This window comes from Corvus moneduloides, chromosome 24 (assembly GCF_009650955.1).
Source record: "Corvus moneduloides isolate bCorMon1 chromosome 24, bCorMon1.pri, whole genome shotgun sequence".
NCBI classification, from domain to species: domain Eukaryota; kingdom Metazoa; phylum Chordata; class Aves; order Passeriformes; family Corvidae; genus Corvus; species Corvus moneduloides.
In genome coordinates, this window is record NC_045499.1 from 3,170,723 (window position 1) to 3,190,107 (window position 19,385).

The window sequence follows — 19,385 nt, forward strand, 5'->3', positions numbered from 1 at the left end:
AAATCCAGAAGAAACAAAAATTACCGCTAATGTGAGAATACTATTTTTAATCAATAAATCAACTGCCTGCAATTTTCAAAATTACCAAAATTGGTAATGGCTTTGTAACTCGCTTCATACTTCACAGTTGCTTTTCAAACCACTGGTGTTTTGCAGTTTGCTTCATAGACTATGGCCAGAGTACGAGGTTTTGATGATGAGAACTCATCAGCTACTGCCTGTCTGTGCACAGGTGCACAATAAAGGATTCAGGAGGCAAAATGGTTTCTTTGAAGTCCAGTAGTTGATATTTATTTTTTTCTTTACTCCATGGGTAGTTCTAAACACCACATCTAATTATGTTTTAGTATGAAAATGCCGTTTTACAATATTTTCAAGTCACAAAAAATAACATAGTGTAACTCATCTCCTGTCAGAACACCACATTTCAATCTAAACATATTCTGTACGGAGCCTCAACAAGAAACAGTAATTTTTTAAATTCACATAACTCTGTGTGGTGACAGAACATTTTCACTGCACATTTGGTCTGGTGTAAGCAGGACTTCAAAGCCGGTGCCAGCATCCAAGTGGGGCACTGCTCACTGCTGAATCACCCACATCAAACGGGGATTTACCATTGGTGATGTGCAGTTACAACACAGAGCAGATGATCGAGAAGATGATTTCCTTCAGTCTTGATAGAGAATAACAGCAGAAATCTTTGAAATTAAAGTGGAAGATGTTCCCTCCAGCACCAATCTTGGCAGTCGGCAGAGAAATGAGTTCAGCGAATTTCACACATACACAGAACCATGGAATGGTTTTGGTTTGGAAAGGACCTTGAAGGTCATCCAGTTCCACTTCCTGCCATGGGCAGGGACACCTTCCACTATCCCAGCTTGCTCCAAGTCCTGGCCTTGGACACTCACCGGGACAGGGCAGAATGTGTGTGCTCAGGTCAGGACTCCGCCCGGGGGCTCTCAGCAGGGTGTCCCTGGAAGGGCTGTCCCCCCGCCCGCTCGCAGCTCAGCCGGGCCGGCCGGTGGCACCATTTGCCCGGCACAGCCCCGCGGCCCGAGCGCTCGCCGGGGTTTGGCCGCGGGCCCTGCCCGGAGCTCAGGCACGGCGGCAAGAGCGGTTTGAACGGCTTTTCTGTCTCCATGGGCCCGAAGAAAAGTGGTGACACCGACACCGACATCGCCGCCGGTACCGATACCAGCAGCGAAACCGACACCGGCACCAATACTGGTAGCAACACCAACACTGGTAGCGACACCGACACCAGCAGCGACAACCGGCACCAACACCAGCACTGACACCGGCACTGAGAGCGGCGCCCAAACCGATACCAGCACCGGCACCAGCACCGACACTGGCACCGACACCAACATTTGCACCGACACCGACGTCGCCGCCACCACCGGCACCGGCACCTCACGGCGCCCGCTGAGCGAGGGCGAAAAGGGCGGGAAACGACGGCGCGCACCCGAGGCGGGAAGGGGCGCGCGGGCCGGCGGCGTTGGCGCCGCCTAGTGGAGATCCCAGAGGTCGCGCAGCGGCGCGGCCAGGCGCGGGTCCCGCGCGCGCAGCGCCCCCGCGTGGGCGTGGCGGAGCGAGCGCAGCTCCGTGAGGCGTCCCAGCAGCCGCGCGAAGCGCTGCGGGTCCCGCGGGTGCTGCAGCTTCGAGTGCTTGTACAGGATCCCCAGCAGCGGCTCCTGCAGCTCCTCCACATGGCGCTTGTCCCTCAGCAGCGGGCGGTCTGCGGGAGAGCGGCGGCACGGAGAGCGCGGTGAGCGGGATCCTCCGGGCGCCGCCGCCCCTCAGGGTCTGGTCGGCGCCGCCGCGCCTGAGGGGACAAATGGGAGCTCCCGCGGGGCAAGTGACAGCTCGTTGTCACCTTCCCAGCTTACCTGAAAAGAACACTGTTGTTGCTACGAGCAGAGCGTATTCGGTCTCGGTCACTTTGAGTTCTCCCATGGTTCTGTAGAAGCAGAACAGGGCGGTGATGAACTCCTCAGTTATGCCTTGAAAATGGAAAAACCCAACATTTTTTTGTTTAAAAAAAAAAAAAAGTGCAGAATAATGAGGATGTTATCTCAGTGCAGAAACAGTTGCAAATCATCTTTGCCTGAAGGATGCAAGGTGACCCTCCCTGGATCCATCTGGACCACTGTGTCCGGTTCTGGGCTCCCCAGGGCAAGGGACATGGAGCTCCTGGAGCAGGTCCAGGCAAGGCTGTGGAGGTCATGAGGGGACTGGGGCATCTCTCTTACAAGGAAATGGTGAATGGTTGGACTCCATGGTCTTAGAGGTCTTTTCCAAGCTAAGCCATTCTATGATTCTGTGAAAGGCTGAGGGAGCTGGGGCTGAGAGGGTCCCTCAGCCCTGGGTGTCCCTGTCTCAGCAGGGCCCGGGCTCTGCTCCGGGGCCCAGCAATGGCACCAGAGGAACGGGCAGGAACCGATACACAGGAAGCTCCACCTGAACATGAGAAAGAACTTCTTTCCTGTGAGGCAACAGATTGCCCAGAGAGGGTGTGGAGTCTCCCTCATTGGAGATATTCCAGACCCATCTGGATATAATCCTGTGCCATGTGCTCTGGGATGACCCTGCTGGAGCAGGGAGGTGGGACGAGGTGACCCACTGTGGTCCCTTCTAACCTCACTGGTTCTATCATTCTGTAATTCAGTGATTCAGTGAATCTTTTAAGGCTCGGGGCTGTTCCATTGCATGAAATAGTTAACAAACTTTGTGGAAACAATGTTAATTGCTAAAATAATAACAAAAGTTGTATTGCAGTTGTACTGTGGAGCTTTGAATGTAACTCAAGGCTGTATAGTGGGATATAAGCAAACATGAACACACCTCTACCTGCCATGAAGATGCAATGCCAGTGTGTAATACCTGAGGATGTAATACCAGAGCAGCTCGAGGGAGAGGAGAAGGAAAGGGAGAGGAGAGGAAAGGAGCTGGAGCAGTGGCCTTAGGGACAGTGTATCTCGGTGTAATCAAAAATAGGGCTAGTAAATCCAAGCATTGACAGTATTTAGATTCTGAGACCTCTGTTACCTGTGGTAGTAGTAGAAGTTGGCCTCTCTTCATTATGACACATTTCCATGGAATAAATATTGTTTTTATCAAGGTTTTGAACATGACAACTTGTCCCGTGATCAGAAAGTCTTACATGACCTGGAACAAGGCACATGACAGTTCCCAGTCAGGCTTAAAGTGATCTTAAATATTTGTCTGTATCATTGCTGAAAATGCATTAATTTTTTCCAGATCCGTGCAGGTATAAAATCCTTTTTGGCATCTGGCTCCAGGTTCTTTGGTTGCGTTTTTGTTGGTCAAAGTCTCTTGTGTTAAATTTGACACAATATATAATATGTAATTAATATAGCTGATTATTTTCCACCCACCCCACGGTGATGCAAATCAGGTATTTGAAACGTACTTTCACTGGTGGATGGCTGGCACTCGCTCATTCTTTGGTTGTAAATTTGGGCTGATCTCAAGAACATTGCCTCCACTGTGGACCCTTTCAGCAGAGCAATCTGGTCCTCACTGGCTAAACTCTCAAACCCTGCAGAGAAAGGTGCATGTTCAGTATCAAGGAAGGCTGGGGCTGCCTTTAAGCCCCCAACATGATGTGAAAAAAATGATTTTTTTTTTTTTTTTAATAAATGCCTTTACTGGAAAGGAGCAGCCATAGTTAAATGAAGCATGTGCCAAAGACTTGGGATCTTTCCTGCTAATTTGCAGGCTAGACAATTAAAAAGGAAAAAAAAGGGAGGGGGCAGTTTTCAGTGTTAAAAGAGTCACAGGAAGATACACGTAAAAATTTTGGGACTAAGCAAGATGTTATCAAAACCTTCTTCCTCATATCTGATAATTATCACATGGGCTAATACCTGATAAATCTGCTACATTGTTTAGTGACTGTGGATACTCCCCTTCATTCATTGTTATATTATTTTCTTTTTAGAAGTCCTGTTAATCTTTTGACGAGTTCATTGTCTGCACTTATAATTCAAGAGCAAAGGAACTTTAGTGATTTTTTCTTAAACTTGATCAAAGCAGGATACGTAACACAAGAAAACAGACAGCCCTTCCTTCAGCTCTGTCCCACAGAGATGCTAAATTACATCAAATACCTGCTTTAGATATGGTGATTGACCTTTGTCAGTGAATTTTACAAAGAAAAATTATCACCCTCCCTATTAAATGTTGCTTTGTCAACTTTACATTGAAATGCAGTGAATTTAATTGCATGTTCCTTTGTCCTTTGTGAAAGGAAAGTATGAATAAGAACACCTGCTAAGTCCCTTCTCTGCTGCCTTTTCCTTTGAAGGAACATCTGTTTTTTCCTTTGATGATTATGATAAATTGCAAACTCAACTGGATTTCAGAGAATGTGGTGAGATAGTAATTCCCTCAAGGTGGTATTTTGAGGTCCACGTGCTTCCAGAAAATGTCTCTAGTCCATGGCAGAAATGGAGAAGAAATCTAATTATAGCAAAGTTTTGAACTGAAAACCTCTAGGTTGTCCTCATGACACATAAGTGGCAAGTGAGAAGTACAAATAATCAGTTTAAAGCCTTTTCTTTAAGCTTGTATTTTTCTCGGGTTCATGCCATCAGTTTGGTTTGATTCCTGTAACATTCCCCAAAGGAAGAAACTTACCTGGGAGTCTTTTTGTGAAATCCACCAACACTTGGACATGGACAACGGCTGTCTCAGACAGACGGAGAAAACTTTCCTCAGGACTTGCTGTTTCCTGTAGCTGCATGAAAGGGTATTTGGACATTGGATACAGCCAAAATACACGACAACAATAACTTAGCAATGCAGGCTGAGTGTGCTGGATACCTACAAACTTCTTGGCTTCCTCAAGGGGTATTGTGTATTTTTGGTGTGCTGCTACAATGTGGTCAAGAAGCTGATGTTCTCCTGGAGTAAGTTCCATCTTCTCTGGGATCTGTTAAAAAAATAAACCAATCAAGTGGCATTGACTTGGGGTAAGAATAAGTGATAAAAAGAGATATTTTAAATAGAAAAATATCCCACTTTTCCAGATCTTGTTGTAGATGATACTTGCTTACTATTCAGTCCCTCATCTTCCAGCTTTATGTTGCAAAGGAAACTGCTCTTCTGCTTGAAATTCTTCCTGAGTCGCTTTGACTTACACTGGACTTCAGTGAGCAAACCTGTGAGGTGTGAAGTGGCCATCAGTGCTTGCATTTTCAATTAATTACAGTTTGAAATCATCACTTTTGTTAGAGATAACACCAGTCTTGCATCACAGAAGCTGTCAACTATAATGAACTATGTTTCCTAGAGAATGTGGCCATGTGTTACTTATCAGGTGAGCTGATGTTCAGTAGCCACCAAAGGCCTGAGGGTCTGTAGTCATCTTTGTCCTTGTGGCTCTGTGACGAACAGGCATCAGAATTTTTCATCAAAGCCCATCATGCCATTTTTATTTAATTTTTTCCCCCAAACCCTAAAGCTCATCTGATCTGCTCACTGCTGTCCTGACAAGACTCAGGATATTTATCTTCTCTTGTTAGTACTTTCTTTTTTTTTTCTTGTACTGTCTTTGAACAACAGTTCTCTTAAGGTGAGGGGATACTTCCCAAGCATTGCTGGCTTCTGCACACCAAGATGCTACAGGTGCCACAGTCTCTAAAGTTAATTTTCCTACAGCCAAATGAAGTTTAGACCAGTATCACTGGGAAGGGATTGACTTTGGAAAAGGTTTTATCCGCGGTGATTAGTAAAGAATCCAGCAAGAAGGAGCACTTACATTCTGCCAGCATTCCCACAGCTTTGCACTTCTTGAGGCGGCACTCCTGGCACTTCCTCCTCATGTACATGTCCATCTCGCAGTGCCCCCCGCTCTTGCAGCGGTACACAGCGTTCTTGGTTATGCTGCGCCGGAAGAAGCCTGGGAACAAGGCCCAGGTTATGGCTGAAGCAATCTAAGCAGGTTTATCTCAGAATGAGTTAAAAGCATCTCCGGGTTTGGTTGGGTTTTTTAAATGGAAACATAACCTCGATTTTATATTTGCTTTTTAAAAATATAGTTATGTCCAGTTCTTTCTGACTGATATTAACTGATGTTTTCCCTACATAGAATATGCAGAGCTGGAAGGGACCCACAAAGATCATCCAGTCCAACCCCTGGCCCTGCACAGACACCCCAACAATCCCACCCTGTGCATCCCTGAGAGTGTTGTCCAAACGCTCCTGGAGCTCTGGCAGCCCTGGGGCTGTGCCCATTCCCTGGGGAGCCTGGTCAGTGCCCAGCACCCTCTGGGGGAAGAACCTTTCCCTGATACCCAACCTAAACCTCCCTGACACAGCTCTGGCTGCTCCCTTGAGTCTTGTGCCTGGTCACAGAGAGCAAAGATCAGAGCTGCCCCTTATGAGACAGCTCCCATACAAACAAGTTAAAATATAATTAGCAAGTAATTACTACTTGCTTTTATTCGATTTTAATAATAAGTAAAATTAATAATACTGGAGTAAATCTCTAAGAAATGTTCATGAGAAAACCAGCGCCTGCTTACACTGACACTGTTCTAGCCAGTCATCAATGCAAAAATGAGATGCTTAAAGTTCTCATATTAAATACAGACTGTGAAAATATTCCTTCAAAGAATGTTATAAAAATGTGAATCTGGAGTAAGCATGTTAGATAAGGGGTTCATTAGATAAATTAAAAGCCACTGTAGAAACACCAGCACAAAACCCAGCCAAATCTGTTTGCCCCAATCCCAGCTGTGGAAGGTTGCGCTGAGGCCCTGTGTCCTTGCTCACCTTTGCAGCCCTCGCAGGTCAGTGCGTTGTAGTGGTACCCCGAAGCCTTGTCCCCACACACCACACACAGCTCCTCCTGTCCCTTCAGCCTCACCGAGTGGTTTAACCTGGGCCTCTTTAGCCCCTGGTACCCCCCATCCTCCACGTGGGGAGCCAGGAAGGGGCCTTTGCTGAGCTCGCAGCTGCTGCCGACACAGGGCCCGTCAGGGTACGGGGGATCCAGGCTGTAGGAGCCGTATGGGGATGGGGCAGGCTGGGACTGCAGGGCTGGAACTGGGACTGCTGAGTACTGGCAGTAAGGGGCAGCCTGGAAATCCGGGTCCTGCAGCTGGTAGTTGATGTGCTCTGGTAAAACATCTGTGACGGGGGAAATCGAAAGTGGAATAAAAGCCTGGAGAATATCTCTGGCTGCTCCAAAGTTTAAAAATGTTTTGTAGCTTTAGTAACATAAATATTAGAGGAACACATTTTCAGAAGGGAAATCTGACACATTCTATTTAAATGTGCCACCTGTAATGTTCTTAAGTGAAATCTTAAATGTAGCAAAAATGGCTCAGTAACGGCTTGAGCAATATCATGTGGGTGCCACTGGATTAGTGTTAGTAGATAATTAAATATCACTTGTCATCTGATGGCACAGCAGCCTTCAGATCTTACTCTTGAGGGTTGTTTTTATTAGTCTTCCACACTACAGTCAAATATCTTCCATAAGTGAATTTTTTAATGAGTGAAGTGTTTGTTACTGATAGATATCTCAGGCACTATTTTGAAAATGGGGTCTGAGAAAAATGGTGTAGATAGTAGAGAGTACTGAAAATTACTGTGACAGGAGTCTTAAAGTTGAACTTCAGAGGAGTAAAAAGCAGAGACTTGTTTTATTTAGTATTTTCCCACACATGTGTCTTTATAGTTATGAGATTTTAGTTTAGTAAAATGTAGGTACAGAATTACAAAGAGAATTTCTTCCTGCCTGTCTGTTGAGTTTTAATTTTATCCAGCCTCCCTTAAATACACACAGCTATACCAAAGAAAGCCTGTGCCACATGCACCATGTTTCATTCTTCCTTTGGGATTATTAAAATCTCTATAAAAACAAATTGGAAAGGTTTTTAAAAACAGTTTGGAGTTTTTTTCCTTTTAGTGGGCTTTGGGTCCTGCCTTTAGTCTTCCAGAATCAAATTAGTTATTGCAATTATAGTTACATAAGATATAGAACAGGCATTATCTATTTATAATGCACCTGGAATACTGTAATAAAACCTGTGTCTTCTCCATGCAAGTCAAAGGGAGACAGCACTGGGAATGTTTATATGGAATGCTCAGTCAAAATAATCACATTGTGCTCAAAAGTCTGTATGAGCACACAGTAATAGATTTCAATACACTTTCAGTGCGAGCTTGGTAAGAGCTTTCAAGTGCTTTAAAGATCAATTAAAATGAAGGAAAAAAAAAATTCCCACAGGTGTTCATTTTCCCGTATTTCCAGAGTACAAAACTTGCTTTACTCACCGTAGTACTGGATGGGCTCGGGAAGGCCGTACCCGTCAGGGATGGTGACAAATGTGTTGGCCATGTTCTGCTCCCAGCTGCACTGCTTCATTCACTCTACTGGGGGGATCAGCCTTTAAATGGCAGCCTGGAGGAAGGGGAAAGGAAGAGAAACATCCCATGGGAAAGAATTATTGGGTAGGGTTAGACACAGAGCTCAAACCAGAAAACTCCAGAATATGGGAGAGTTTTCAGATCATAAGAAAATCAGATGTCTGTGTGAAGTCACATAGCACCCTCAGCAAGGCTACAAAATGTTTGAGTGTCCTGATATTACAGGTTCAGGGTAAAACTCTTTCCTAAATTTCCAAGTTATAATTAGAAATGTTTTGCTCTGAGTTTTACACAAAACCATGTGGGGGAATTGGACTAATCACTGGTAAATTCTCTAGTTCAGGGAAGGTTAAAAGGAGCTTCACTGGATAGAATAAACTTGCTTTGAGCACGAATTAGAGCATTTGCTCTAGTGTGCATGTGAGACTGTTCTGTTTGTGCACAAAGATGGGCTTTTAATGAGTTTATTTCATTCACTTTTTATGCAGAGTTGAAGCAAGGAAAATAGCATGGAAAGGCCAACATGGAATATCTGTTCTTTGTCATTTAAGTACTCATTTATGCAGTAAAAGTCAACTTTGCCTTGCTTAAGTACTGCCTGAATTACACTTCCTGTGTTCCTTTAACGGTGTAAAGTATGCAGTAAAGACCAAAAATACCGATTTCCTATAGGATGTGCTGTCTCTAAAGAGCCTTTCACTGTCCCTTGGTCTTTGAAGGAGCCTGGACTCCTGGCTGGATTTGTTGACATTCCCAGTAACAAAGTGCACTGAGAGCTCACAGTGACACAGTGAGAAGAGCTGCTGTGCTTGGAGTTCAAAACTTACCTCATTTTTCAGTAGTTTGAATTATAAATTCAAATTTAGAGAGAGGTTCTGAAAATGTGTGCTCTAAAATCTCTTAAAAGAGTTTTAGGAAAAAAAAAGTCAGTATGGACAGTGGCACAAGCTGGGTTTGAGTTTACATACCTACAGCAAACCTCTGGTATTGCTTAGAATTGAGAAGTAACAGAGTAGCCATTAGAGGAATAAGTAGGAATATTTTCCTTGCCCCCTTGCCCCTCTGCATGTGTGGGATGTGGCCATAGGTTCAACTTCTGCTGAGCCAAAGGGCTGTAAGAGACAATTTGCCCAGGAACCACTCACAGGCTTTCCCTGAGCAGACAGGAAGGATAGAAAAGATGAAAAAGGCATGGAAGTGTTTGGAAAATACAGCAATTCCAACTGGTATTCTGCAATGGGATTCTCTGCAGAATTTACAGCAAGCTGGGTTTAAAGATCTTCCCTGAAGGACTCAAAAGGTGGGGTTTGTGCTATACCTGTACCTTGCTGCAGCTGAGACAATGAATGGATCACCCCAGGGAATCTGAAGTCCTGATCGGAAAAAAACCACACATCTCTTCCCCCAAACTGGACAGAGTTTTGGGGCTGACCACTTTCGCTTCATGTTGTCAGCAGAAGGTGAAAGGATGCAGTGAGGCTGGAATGCTGGGGGTTTGTTATCTCTGCTAGTAAATATTTGTTTGAGAGAAAAATGAGTCACTGAATCATGAGGTCTTATCAGTTAGATCAATTTGGCCTGGGCAAAGTCTACATTTTTTCCCAAAAATGTGTGTTTGCTGAAGAAATGTGTTTCTGAATTCCAGGGGATTCTTTAAATAAAAACCATAATTAGTAGTAGATTAAAAAAAAGATACACTGATCCAGTCTAATAAAAACAGTATATTGGGAGTATGAAGTACCAAATGTAAGGCGGTCGATTGCTTAAACATTCTAAATCTTGGAAGCAGATTTTCCTTAGGCAAAGTTTCCTCAGCTTAGATATTGTATGAGAAAGCATTTAGCCCTTCTTACCGATTTTTATGGCCAATAACAGTAACTAGGTGCAACTACAAAATTTCCAGCTTAGACTGAGACTTTGTAAACTGAAATCTTAAATTAAGAGGATGTTAGAACAGTGTGAATAGTAAATCCAACGGTTACCTGAGGAATGCTCTACTGTCTTTGAATTAGACTTATGCATGAACATTAAGAGTTTCATTTTCTGACAATTGAGAATTTAGTGTTGGCAAGCTTGTTCTTCTGATAAAACAAAGCATTGGGCTCTTTAAAGCAAAAAAGAAAAAAAAAAGAAAGAATAGAATAAGATATGTAAGGAAGGAACTTCATTTCCTAGGCCAGGCAAGTTTTGATTATTTATGAGTGACTGTGAGAGTTGTGTGTTCCAACCTTTGCCTCACCCCTGGTGAGTGAGGCAGCAGCAGGGAGGCCTCCTCCAAACTGCAGCAGTCCCTGGGATTCCGTGATCCATGTGCTGCTCTCCCCAAGGTTCTGTAGCCATCCCAAACCCCTCACGGGACTGAGCCGTGACCTGCGGGACATTTCCCCAGCCCTCACAGATGCTCGTTAACCCTGTGCCAGCCAAGGGAATTCTGCACGTGCCCAGCACAGTGAAGCTGCTGACAGAAGGTACCAGACATGCCCAGGTGTAATGTCTAAAACAGGAACTGGGACAAAGTTGAAATAAGATTGGAGCAACAGGTTCAGATGTTTGGGGCAGTTGCAGCCATGCCATTCCCAAAACAAAATGGTTTGTGCCCATTTTTCTCTTTTCCATGTGTTCCCGATATAACCACACGTTTGTGCGTGAGTGCTTTAAAGGGAAGCAAAAATCTAAATACATTCCCAGAGAGGATGCATAAAGGTCTTTAGCCTAAAAAGTGGAAATAACTGGGAACAAAAGATGAATTTTTAAATTACTTGTTTTGTAGAATCCCAAGCAGAAACACACATAGGGTGGGAGTCTTCAGTCCTCACTCACGCACACTGAGCTGACAGAAAATGTCATCTGCGTAAAGCACACGCTGTTCCTGCTTTTCCTTCTTTCACTGGGCATTTTGACAGTGAAATCCTGACCAGGTGGGGAGAATGGTGTTTTTTGGAAGAGGAAGAGGTGACTTACACTCAAGGTGGCTTAAGCATGTTTGAAAATGTTGTGCTTTTATAGGCTTAGTTTTGCCAGCCCTCATCTTCTGAACTACAAACGTTCAGTATAAAGCAGAACGTGTTGATTCAAGGGCTTGGTTATCCATCAAATGCAGGAATTTAGTTCTTAGTCCCAACTGAAAGACTTGACAATTTATCAAAAATGGAATCCACTAAAGAAAAAAAAGCCATTGATTGATAAAAGTAAAGTAGAACCGTAAACGTACACATTCAGACTAGAATCTGAACTGTACCTCTATTTATTGCTATTTATGGTGAAAGATGTGGGGTTTATCATTTTTATTGCTATAAAACCCCATATCATAAAGCAACATATCATCAACTTATCAAATTTATTGTGATACAAAACATCCTTCATGGAGCAGGGACACAGGGAGCCCTTTCAGAGGTCAGTACTGACAGTGCTTTAGCTGCTATCGTAAATATTTTGACAGTTGAGTCATGGGGAAATTTTTTGTTTACAGGGAATTTTAGGAACTCGAGCTGAAGGTCTTCACCATCTAGCACACCTTGGGGCACACTAACAGTCACGTAGTGGAACTCAGAGCACGTTTCAGGCTTGGGTTTAATCGCTGTACTTTGCTTGCTGCTGGAAGGCAAAGCTTATTTTTTTTTAATTTGCAAAAATTTAAACCAAAAACTGAACAAAAAATGAACTGAGCATAATCAGTACCAAGTAGGTGTGATGCCAGCTGATCTATTCAATTTCACTCAAGCAATTCAGTAATCACTGCTTAATTAAAGAATGATTTTGCAGGGGAAATTGTAGGATCACTTGATTGATCCTGTATGCACCTTACATGCAACATTAAGGGTTTTTCTGTTCCTCTTGGTTTTAATGTGCCAAGAAGCTCCCCAAAGCTGTTCTTTGAAGAAATTCCACTTCTCTTCTTATTAAATGTGTTCCTTCCAGGTCATATAATAACCGTAATAGGAACTGGCTCATTTCACCAATGGACTGTGTTGCAATTCTCTTGAAATTTTCCTTTGGAATTGTTATTCTGTGAATAATTACTTCAAAAGCATACATTGTAAAATAAGAGGTTAGAGATTGTTTGAAACTCAAAGCTTTCTGGGCACTTTTGGGAAGAGAAACAAATAATTGAATTTAAAAGTTGTTTTTCCTCACTCTGTGTGTCAAATGAAGTTCTGTTGGAACAGATCCTTGGCTGTAGAATACCAGATTTAAAACTGCATGTCTTCCGTTTTCATTTAGTCAGATGATTAAAAAAAAAGAGGAAAAAAGGAGGTAAAGAAGAAAAAAGCCCAATGCCTGGAATATTTTCACATGGCAAATTGATGTATGGCTTGAGCACCAATTTATAACCCCAGAGCATGCAGAGAAGGAAATTAAATACTCACGGTGGTTGCAGGGAGCTCCTCTCTGCCAGCACAGAGTCCGTCGGGCTGCAGTGCCGGTCCCAGCTCTGCTCCAGCTGGAGCAAAGCAGGCCTTTCCCTATTTATCAGTTTGTGTGCACACCCCGGGCTCCAGACACTCGGCAGAGCAACGCTGCGGCTCCGAGACACGAACTTCCCACACAGCTCCTCTGGGGTCGGAGCAAGGGCAGCTGCGAGCCCACATAAATCAAATCAGAACTGGGTCATCAGGGACAGAGGCTATGGGGACCCTCACGTCACCGCTTCCCAGAGTCCTCCCTGGCCCAGCACAAAGATTCTGCTTTCTTGCTAGAATTCAAAATTCTCCCATTTTGATTGCTTCACCTTGACGTGTCTGGGGTGGTGATGGAAAATGTTCAATTCCCAAGCAGTAAAAATATTGTAGTAGAATTATTTGGAGATTTTTACGTGACATAATAATTTAATTTGGAAAGGCTGGATTAGGCCAGGGCTTCCAAACACCAAACACTTACCTTGTCCTCCGTGTTCTGATCTGGACATCCCTGTGGTGATGCAGCACACACCAGGCTCACACTAAGTTCATTGGTATATTCAGTGAACTTAAGTTCATGTTGCCGTTAACTCAGCAAAATTTCATTCTTAAAACCCCAAGTATTTCCATTATGAATAACTTCTAATAAATTAGTATTGCAATTTGATGTGTTCATTGTTTCCTAGGTATATGTGACCTTTTGGATAGGGAATTTTCTCGTTAGGTATTGTGCTGTTCCAGTGCTCCCAGCAGGCTGCAAATCTCCTCACTCCAGATGGAGCTCACCTGCCTTCTGTGTGACATCAGTTCTCCATTCACCTCAGGAAAAACTGGTTCTGTTGGATACTGCATGGAATTAGATGGGAAAAGGAAAATATAATTTCCTGTTGGGTGTCTTACAGCAAAGTCACTCGTAAATAGTCTTTTGGAACAGTAGGTTTTCATGGGTACACAGTAAACTGACACCACCCTTCAAAGGAGGGACATGTTTATATTCCATGTGCTCCAGAGAAGAGCAGCCCTAAGGCTGCTTATTTCCATGTGCCATTTAGGAATCTGTCTTTGGAGGGGAGTGGTTAAGTCTTTCAAGAACAAAGAGCATTGACTGATAAATATTATTTGAGCATATTATGGGGTTTTCTAAGATTTCAGATGTCCTGCATTGATCACATGTGGTGACGGGGGGCTGGAATGCAGTGATTATGCAGTAGAGACAAAGATAATGATGTTGTAAGCTTAATTATGATGAGCACTTGTCTTTCTGGTAAAAACAGCCTCATACAGAAACTTGCCAAGTTGCCAAAAACTTGAAAAGTAAAACTGAAGGTTTTACAATTGACAAAACAAATATTTTTTTTAACAGCAGTACCTCTTTCACAATACCCCGTTGGCTTTTTCATCCAGCCTTTCTCATGAAAGTTGGAAAAACAAGTAGAGGTTTGTGAAATATTGTGGTTATCTTTTAAATGCTACTGACTTTTATTTTTAGCATTTTTTTCTGATAGAAGCCACCTTACTGATAAACTGCTCAAATTAGCTGTAGGATGTGGGTATTTAGAGCCCGTTGACTCCAGGGAACTTAAGCCTGAAGCCCAGGTTTTTAAAAGGCATCAAATCCCCATTCTACTCAGTTTATAAAGCCTGCTGGATTCAGGGTAAATTCAGTTTCTAAAATCAGTATATAAATAAGTTTATGAAATAACTATATATAAAAGTGATCCTATTCAAAGCTTAGCATGACAAAAATGGGAGACTTGAGGGCACAGTTGAGTCACCTAAAATACTGCTGCAAAGAAGAGGAAAATAAACTCTTTTCCATGCTTGTAAATAATCAAAAACCAGAAAGGTTATTTAGGAGTAAGGAAGATTTAAATTACAAACTAGAGAAAGCAATTACTGTGGTAAAAATAGCCCTGGAGTGAGTTCCTTGTACAATCTTCTCCACTGACTGTTTTGAAGATCAGTTTGGGCAACCAGATAGAACTAAAGAATTGTTTTCTCTGAGTTATTTTGGTTTGTAAAGAGGACTTTTTGTAAAGGACTTTTAAGCTCTCTTCCAGCTCTGCTTTCTGTTAATGTTCTATACATACATCAATTTTGTAAAACACTGATGAAGTTTCTGGTCAGTAACATGCCCAGAGCCACTTCGGTGGCAAAGGAAATAATCCCAGACTCCAAGCTTGCTTTACTAGTGTTAAGTAAACAAAGTGTCACTCATAGATATGGCCTGAAAATAGGAGCTGAACAAGTTCATGGCATGAGCCAACATCCAGAAGTGGCACTGAAGTGGGGAATAAGGGACACACGTGTTTTGCATAGAAAACAAGCGGATCTGGTGACAGCAGCCTGACCTGGACACTGCTGCAGCACTTGTGCAGCCTCACTGCCACCGGTGCAAACTGGGAGCTCTGGGCAGTCAGATCTCCGTGGAGATTGGGCAGCTGGCTCTGAGGGTTTGACGGGTGAGGGAGCTGGAGACTAAGGAAGAGCTTCCCTGGATCGATACCTGCTGAGAGAATCCATTTTCAAGGTCAGCACAATTCTTTGTTCATCTGGACTGGAGATTCCAGATTTCTGTGACTGGTTTGGTATCCGAATAGTTAAAGGAAATCGTATCTACTCCAGCTGCATCTTCTCTACATAAATGACCCGTTTGGCTTGATCTGGTATTGGATTGTTTACGTAACTTCAGTAATTAACCACTATCAGCCTCATTAATGAAACATAAACCACCTCTTCTGCTCATTTATAAAGCATTTGTCAAACAAAACTCAAAGAAAGGGCAGAATCTCAGCAAAGTAACAGCCCTCCAAGAGCTACTGAGCCCTGACTGCAAGGCACGGCAGTCACTTTGTTGTTGTTTTTCAGTAGAACTGAAACAGAAGTGATGGCATTGTCTATTGCTCTTGGCTAACTTCTCCCTGAGCCATCTGAGATCTGTCACACGAGGGCAAAGATGCCTGGACAACTATTTTGGCCATTTCAGTACAAAATACTGATGTTCCAGCTCATTACTGTAAATCATTAAATGATGAAAGCAAGAGTCAAATACTAAACTAATAAAGCCCTCAGAAAACTAATTGCTAATTACAGTAATTGTTGTTCTATGTGAGTTAAAGGTTATATTAAAATATAGATTATTTCATTACAGAATTAAATCTCTCCTGTTGGTAAACTGTTCTGAGTAATATTAAAGAAAGCTGAGTATTAACAATACAGATCACGTATCAAAAGAATCTAACTGAATCTTTACCTATTTTTGTGTCAGAGAAATAAAATGTTTTAGAGGCATAAAATACACTGGCAGACACATCCATGCCGAAAGTTTTGTTTTCCAAGAGCTTAGATTTCCTTTCCAGTTTGTTGAGGAACTCATGAAAAAACAGCAAGTTTTCTGTTCCCCCCCTCTTTTGGATTATTTATTTATTTAAGGTTCAGGAATGCTGACATTGTTGGGATTGTTCTTCATGGCTGTGGATGAACCTCTCAGTCCTGGGTGAGAAACAGCACAAAGCCTTGTGAGTACTGATTTTCCCTGTTGGTGTTACCTTGCACAGTGAACAGCTCCCATTTAGCACTGCAGAGAAGTGTTCATTACTGTGAGATAATAGAAATACTCCTTGCTTTGCGTCAAATGTATCAGACAAATCCTCATGATAGAATCGGATGAGAAATAACTCAGAAGATGGAAGTTCTTGTTAAGTTCTTAAATGCTTTTCCGGGATTAAATGATGAAATATCAGACCAGACAGGAAAAACAATTTTGATCTTTTTAAGACTGATTTTTTTCTTAATCATGAAGTTGTTGGATAGTTTCACCTTGCCTTTTCTTACAGGCTTGTAAGGCAAATCTTGAAGAACTAAAGATGATGTCAAATTTCAATGCAAGAGCCAAACTGCCTTAAACTCACCTGAAAATCTCAGGGCAGGGCTCACAAAATGTTACTGTTTCTTCTGTTCATTCTCTTAAGCTTCATCTGCAGTGCCTGAAGGCAGAGTAGGTACAATAAGCCCATCCATTCAACCTTCACAAAGTTCCTGGGTACCCTGACACCTCCATCTTTCAGTACCCTCTGCCAAATCTGTTTCCCCTTGGCTGGAAGACCAAGATTTGTTAATAAAATGCTCTAGCAAGGCACAAGGTGGAAGAAAGCAAAGCTATCAATTAAACTTGATTACAATCTCAAGAGTTGGTAGTTCATAGAGAATACTTGTAACTTTAGGCACTGAAGTGACTGTACTTTGCAGGTACAGCAAAGGGAAGACAAGTCCTGGACCTGATTTCCATAAAGCAGATCTCAACATTCTTTATTAAGCATTAAAAAATAATTATTGTGGAATCCCTTGCTCAGCATTTTATCAGCGGTGGTCTTGCTGCTGAGAGACTGAACTAACTGGATGTATCCATTCATCAATGATAATGTTTTTCCTTTTTTCCAGCCTGGATTCCATCTTGAGGACATTTGTTTTAGTAGCAGAAAGAATATTAGACTCATAAATGTGAGTGCTGTGGTGCAGTGGGTGACTCCTCAAGATTTATCAAAGCAGGATAATTAGGATGAACAACAAGACTGAGTTTCTTGGTAATAACTTTTGTCACAAGACAACTCTGTTTTATGCCACGTTAATCTACATCGAAGTATGGGCTGGGAAGTGCAAGAGGAGGATTCATTTGCGCTCCTGGCCCGTGAGTCTCTGTGCTGCACTTTTGTTGAGGGCGATACCAGTGAAATTGTGACAGTAGCTGGTGGTTGTCTTAACACCATCACTTGATTTTAAAAGCAAGCAGTCAGAAAGTGTTGGGGTGGGTGGTGTGAGAGGGGGCTGGTTTGCTTTTTAAACAGCTGTAGCTGCTGAAATACTTGGGTTTTGAAGGAAGGACTTGTAATGGAAATGAGAATTGTCGCATTCCACTTTTAAAAAGCTTGAGCCTGCTGCATCGCTATGGGAGACTTGTGCTTTCAGACACTTAGCCACAATGTTTCTACCTGTGCTGACCACACTTACAATTAATATAATTTTACTGAAAATCCAAGAAGTATCCTAGAAATTTGCCCTTTATTCTCTTCTCTACTTCCAATATCTAGATGTCACTCAATCTGTCACAGAGGTTGCCATTTGATACCGGTCTGTTCATAGAATCCCAGAATGGTTTGGTGTGAAGGGACCTTAAATCCCATCTTGTTCCACCCCCTGCCATGAGCAGGGATCTTCCACTATCCCAGGTTGCTCCAAGCCCCGTCTAACCTGGCCTTGGACACTCCCAGGGATGGAGCAGCCACAGCTGCTCTGAGCACCCTGTGCCAGGGCCTGCCCACCCTCACAGGGAACAATTTCTTCCATATGTATAACCTAATTTTCCGCTCTTTTGGCTTGAATCCATTTCCCCTTGTCCTGTCACTCCAGTTCCTGATGAACAGTCCCTTCCAGCTTCTTTGTCAGCCCCTTCAGATTCTGGAAGGGCCTCTGAGGTCTCCACACAACCTTCTCTTCTCCAGGCTGAACGGCCCCAACTCCCTCAGCCTGTATCCATAGTGGAGGTGCTCCGGTCCCCTGAGCAACTTTGTTCATTTTTGGTCCATCTAGATTTCTTTTCCTTGTGATTTTCCTACTGTTAGCAAGAACCTCCTCAGCTGTACTCAGAACTGTTATGTATTTATCCTACCACAGAAATACTATTTCTGATTTTCCAAAGATGGCCTGGAAGCAGTTTGGACTCTGCAGCAGCATTGTTGTTCTGAGTGTCCCAGTACTCTGCTATCCAGCCTTCACTTCTCCTCCTACAACAACCCCATGTTCTGTTTGACAAAATACAGCCATGTGGTTAAGAGTTATTAAAAGCATTAAAGCATTAACCTCTTGTAACCTCATTTTTCACTTTGTACACACACATAAGTGTTTAATCTAATGGAAGTTAAACACTAAAAAGTTTGAGAGGCCAAATTTATACATTCTCTTTAGTTTACACAGAATTGATGTGATAAGCCAAAGGAATTATAAGGCACCACTACTCAGAAATGCTCTTCTGTTGATTTGTTTAAACTCTGTTGCTACACACTCGAAGTTTTGGTGACAAGCATTCCCAGCATTTAAACCAAGGAGCTTTGTCCTACTGGGATCCACTCTGTGTCCTGGCGCCACAGGAACTCACTCTGCTGTCCCTTGGAGCTGGACAAATGATTCTGTGTCAGAAGATCTGCTGGAGAGGGGCTGAGCCCCAGCCCTGAGTGGGGGCACGGGCTGAGTGCAGTGTGGCAGTGGTGTCAGAGACTCTCATCTCCCTCATTCTGGAGTTTTACTCCTAGAAGCCAGAATGCCACAGAGGAAATAAACTGATCCTGAAATGACAGTCTGGTACAGCAGTGCTGGCCCCCGCCTGCCCCTGCTTGTCCCTATTGGCATGGAAGGCCAGAATGGCACCTCTGACACCGGGGAGTTTTAAATCAGAATTATAAACACAAGAACAGAACAGGCCAGCAGTTCAGACTCACATCCTGGTGCAGCTCCTGCCGAGGTAAAAGGATCCTTCACGCTGCCCAGACCATGGGTTCCTTCAGCTGAGTTCCTACGGATGTGAACTGG

The 19,385-nt window shown here is 43.2% G+C and overlaps 1 protein-coding gene across 2 annotated transcripts; it reads right to left on the bottom strand.

Moving 5' to 3' along the window:
* Nucleotides 1–261: 261 nt before the first annotated feature.
* LOC116455271 (bile acid receptor-like) lies at nt 262–12,941 on the bottom strand. 2 transcript variants are annotated; one of them, XM_032132896.1, is made up of 11 exons: nt 12,774–12,941; nt 8,314–8,440; nt 6,805–7,161; nt 5,789–5,929; nt 5,050–5,189; nt 4,856–4,960; nt 4,666–4,765; nt 3,437–3,565; nt 3,052–3,171; nt 1,893–2,006; nt 262–1,741 (listed from the first exon to the last, which is right to left on the bottom strand). In XM_032132896.1, exons 2-11 carry the CDS (start codon nt 8,402–8,404, stop codon nt 1,512–1,514), a joined length of 1,527 nt encoding a protein of 508 aa, XP_031988787.1. In that variant the 5' UTR covers nt 8,405–8,440; nt 12,774–12,941; the 3' UTR covers nt 262–1,511. The 2 variants fall into 2 exon arrangements, with proteins under 2 accessions (XP_031988787.1, XP_031988788.1); XM_032132897.1 differs by lacking the exon at nt 12,774–12,941 and adding an exon at nt 9,731–9,827.
* Nucleotides 12,942–19,385: the final 6,444 nt, after the last annotated feature.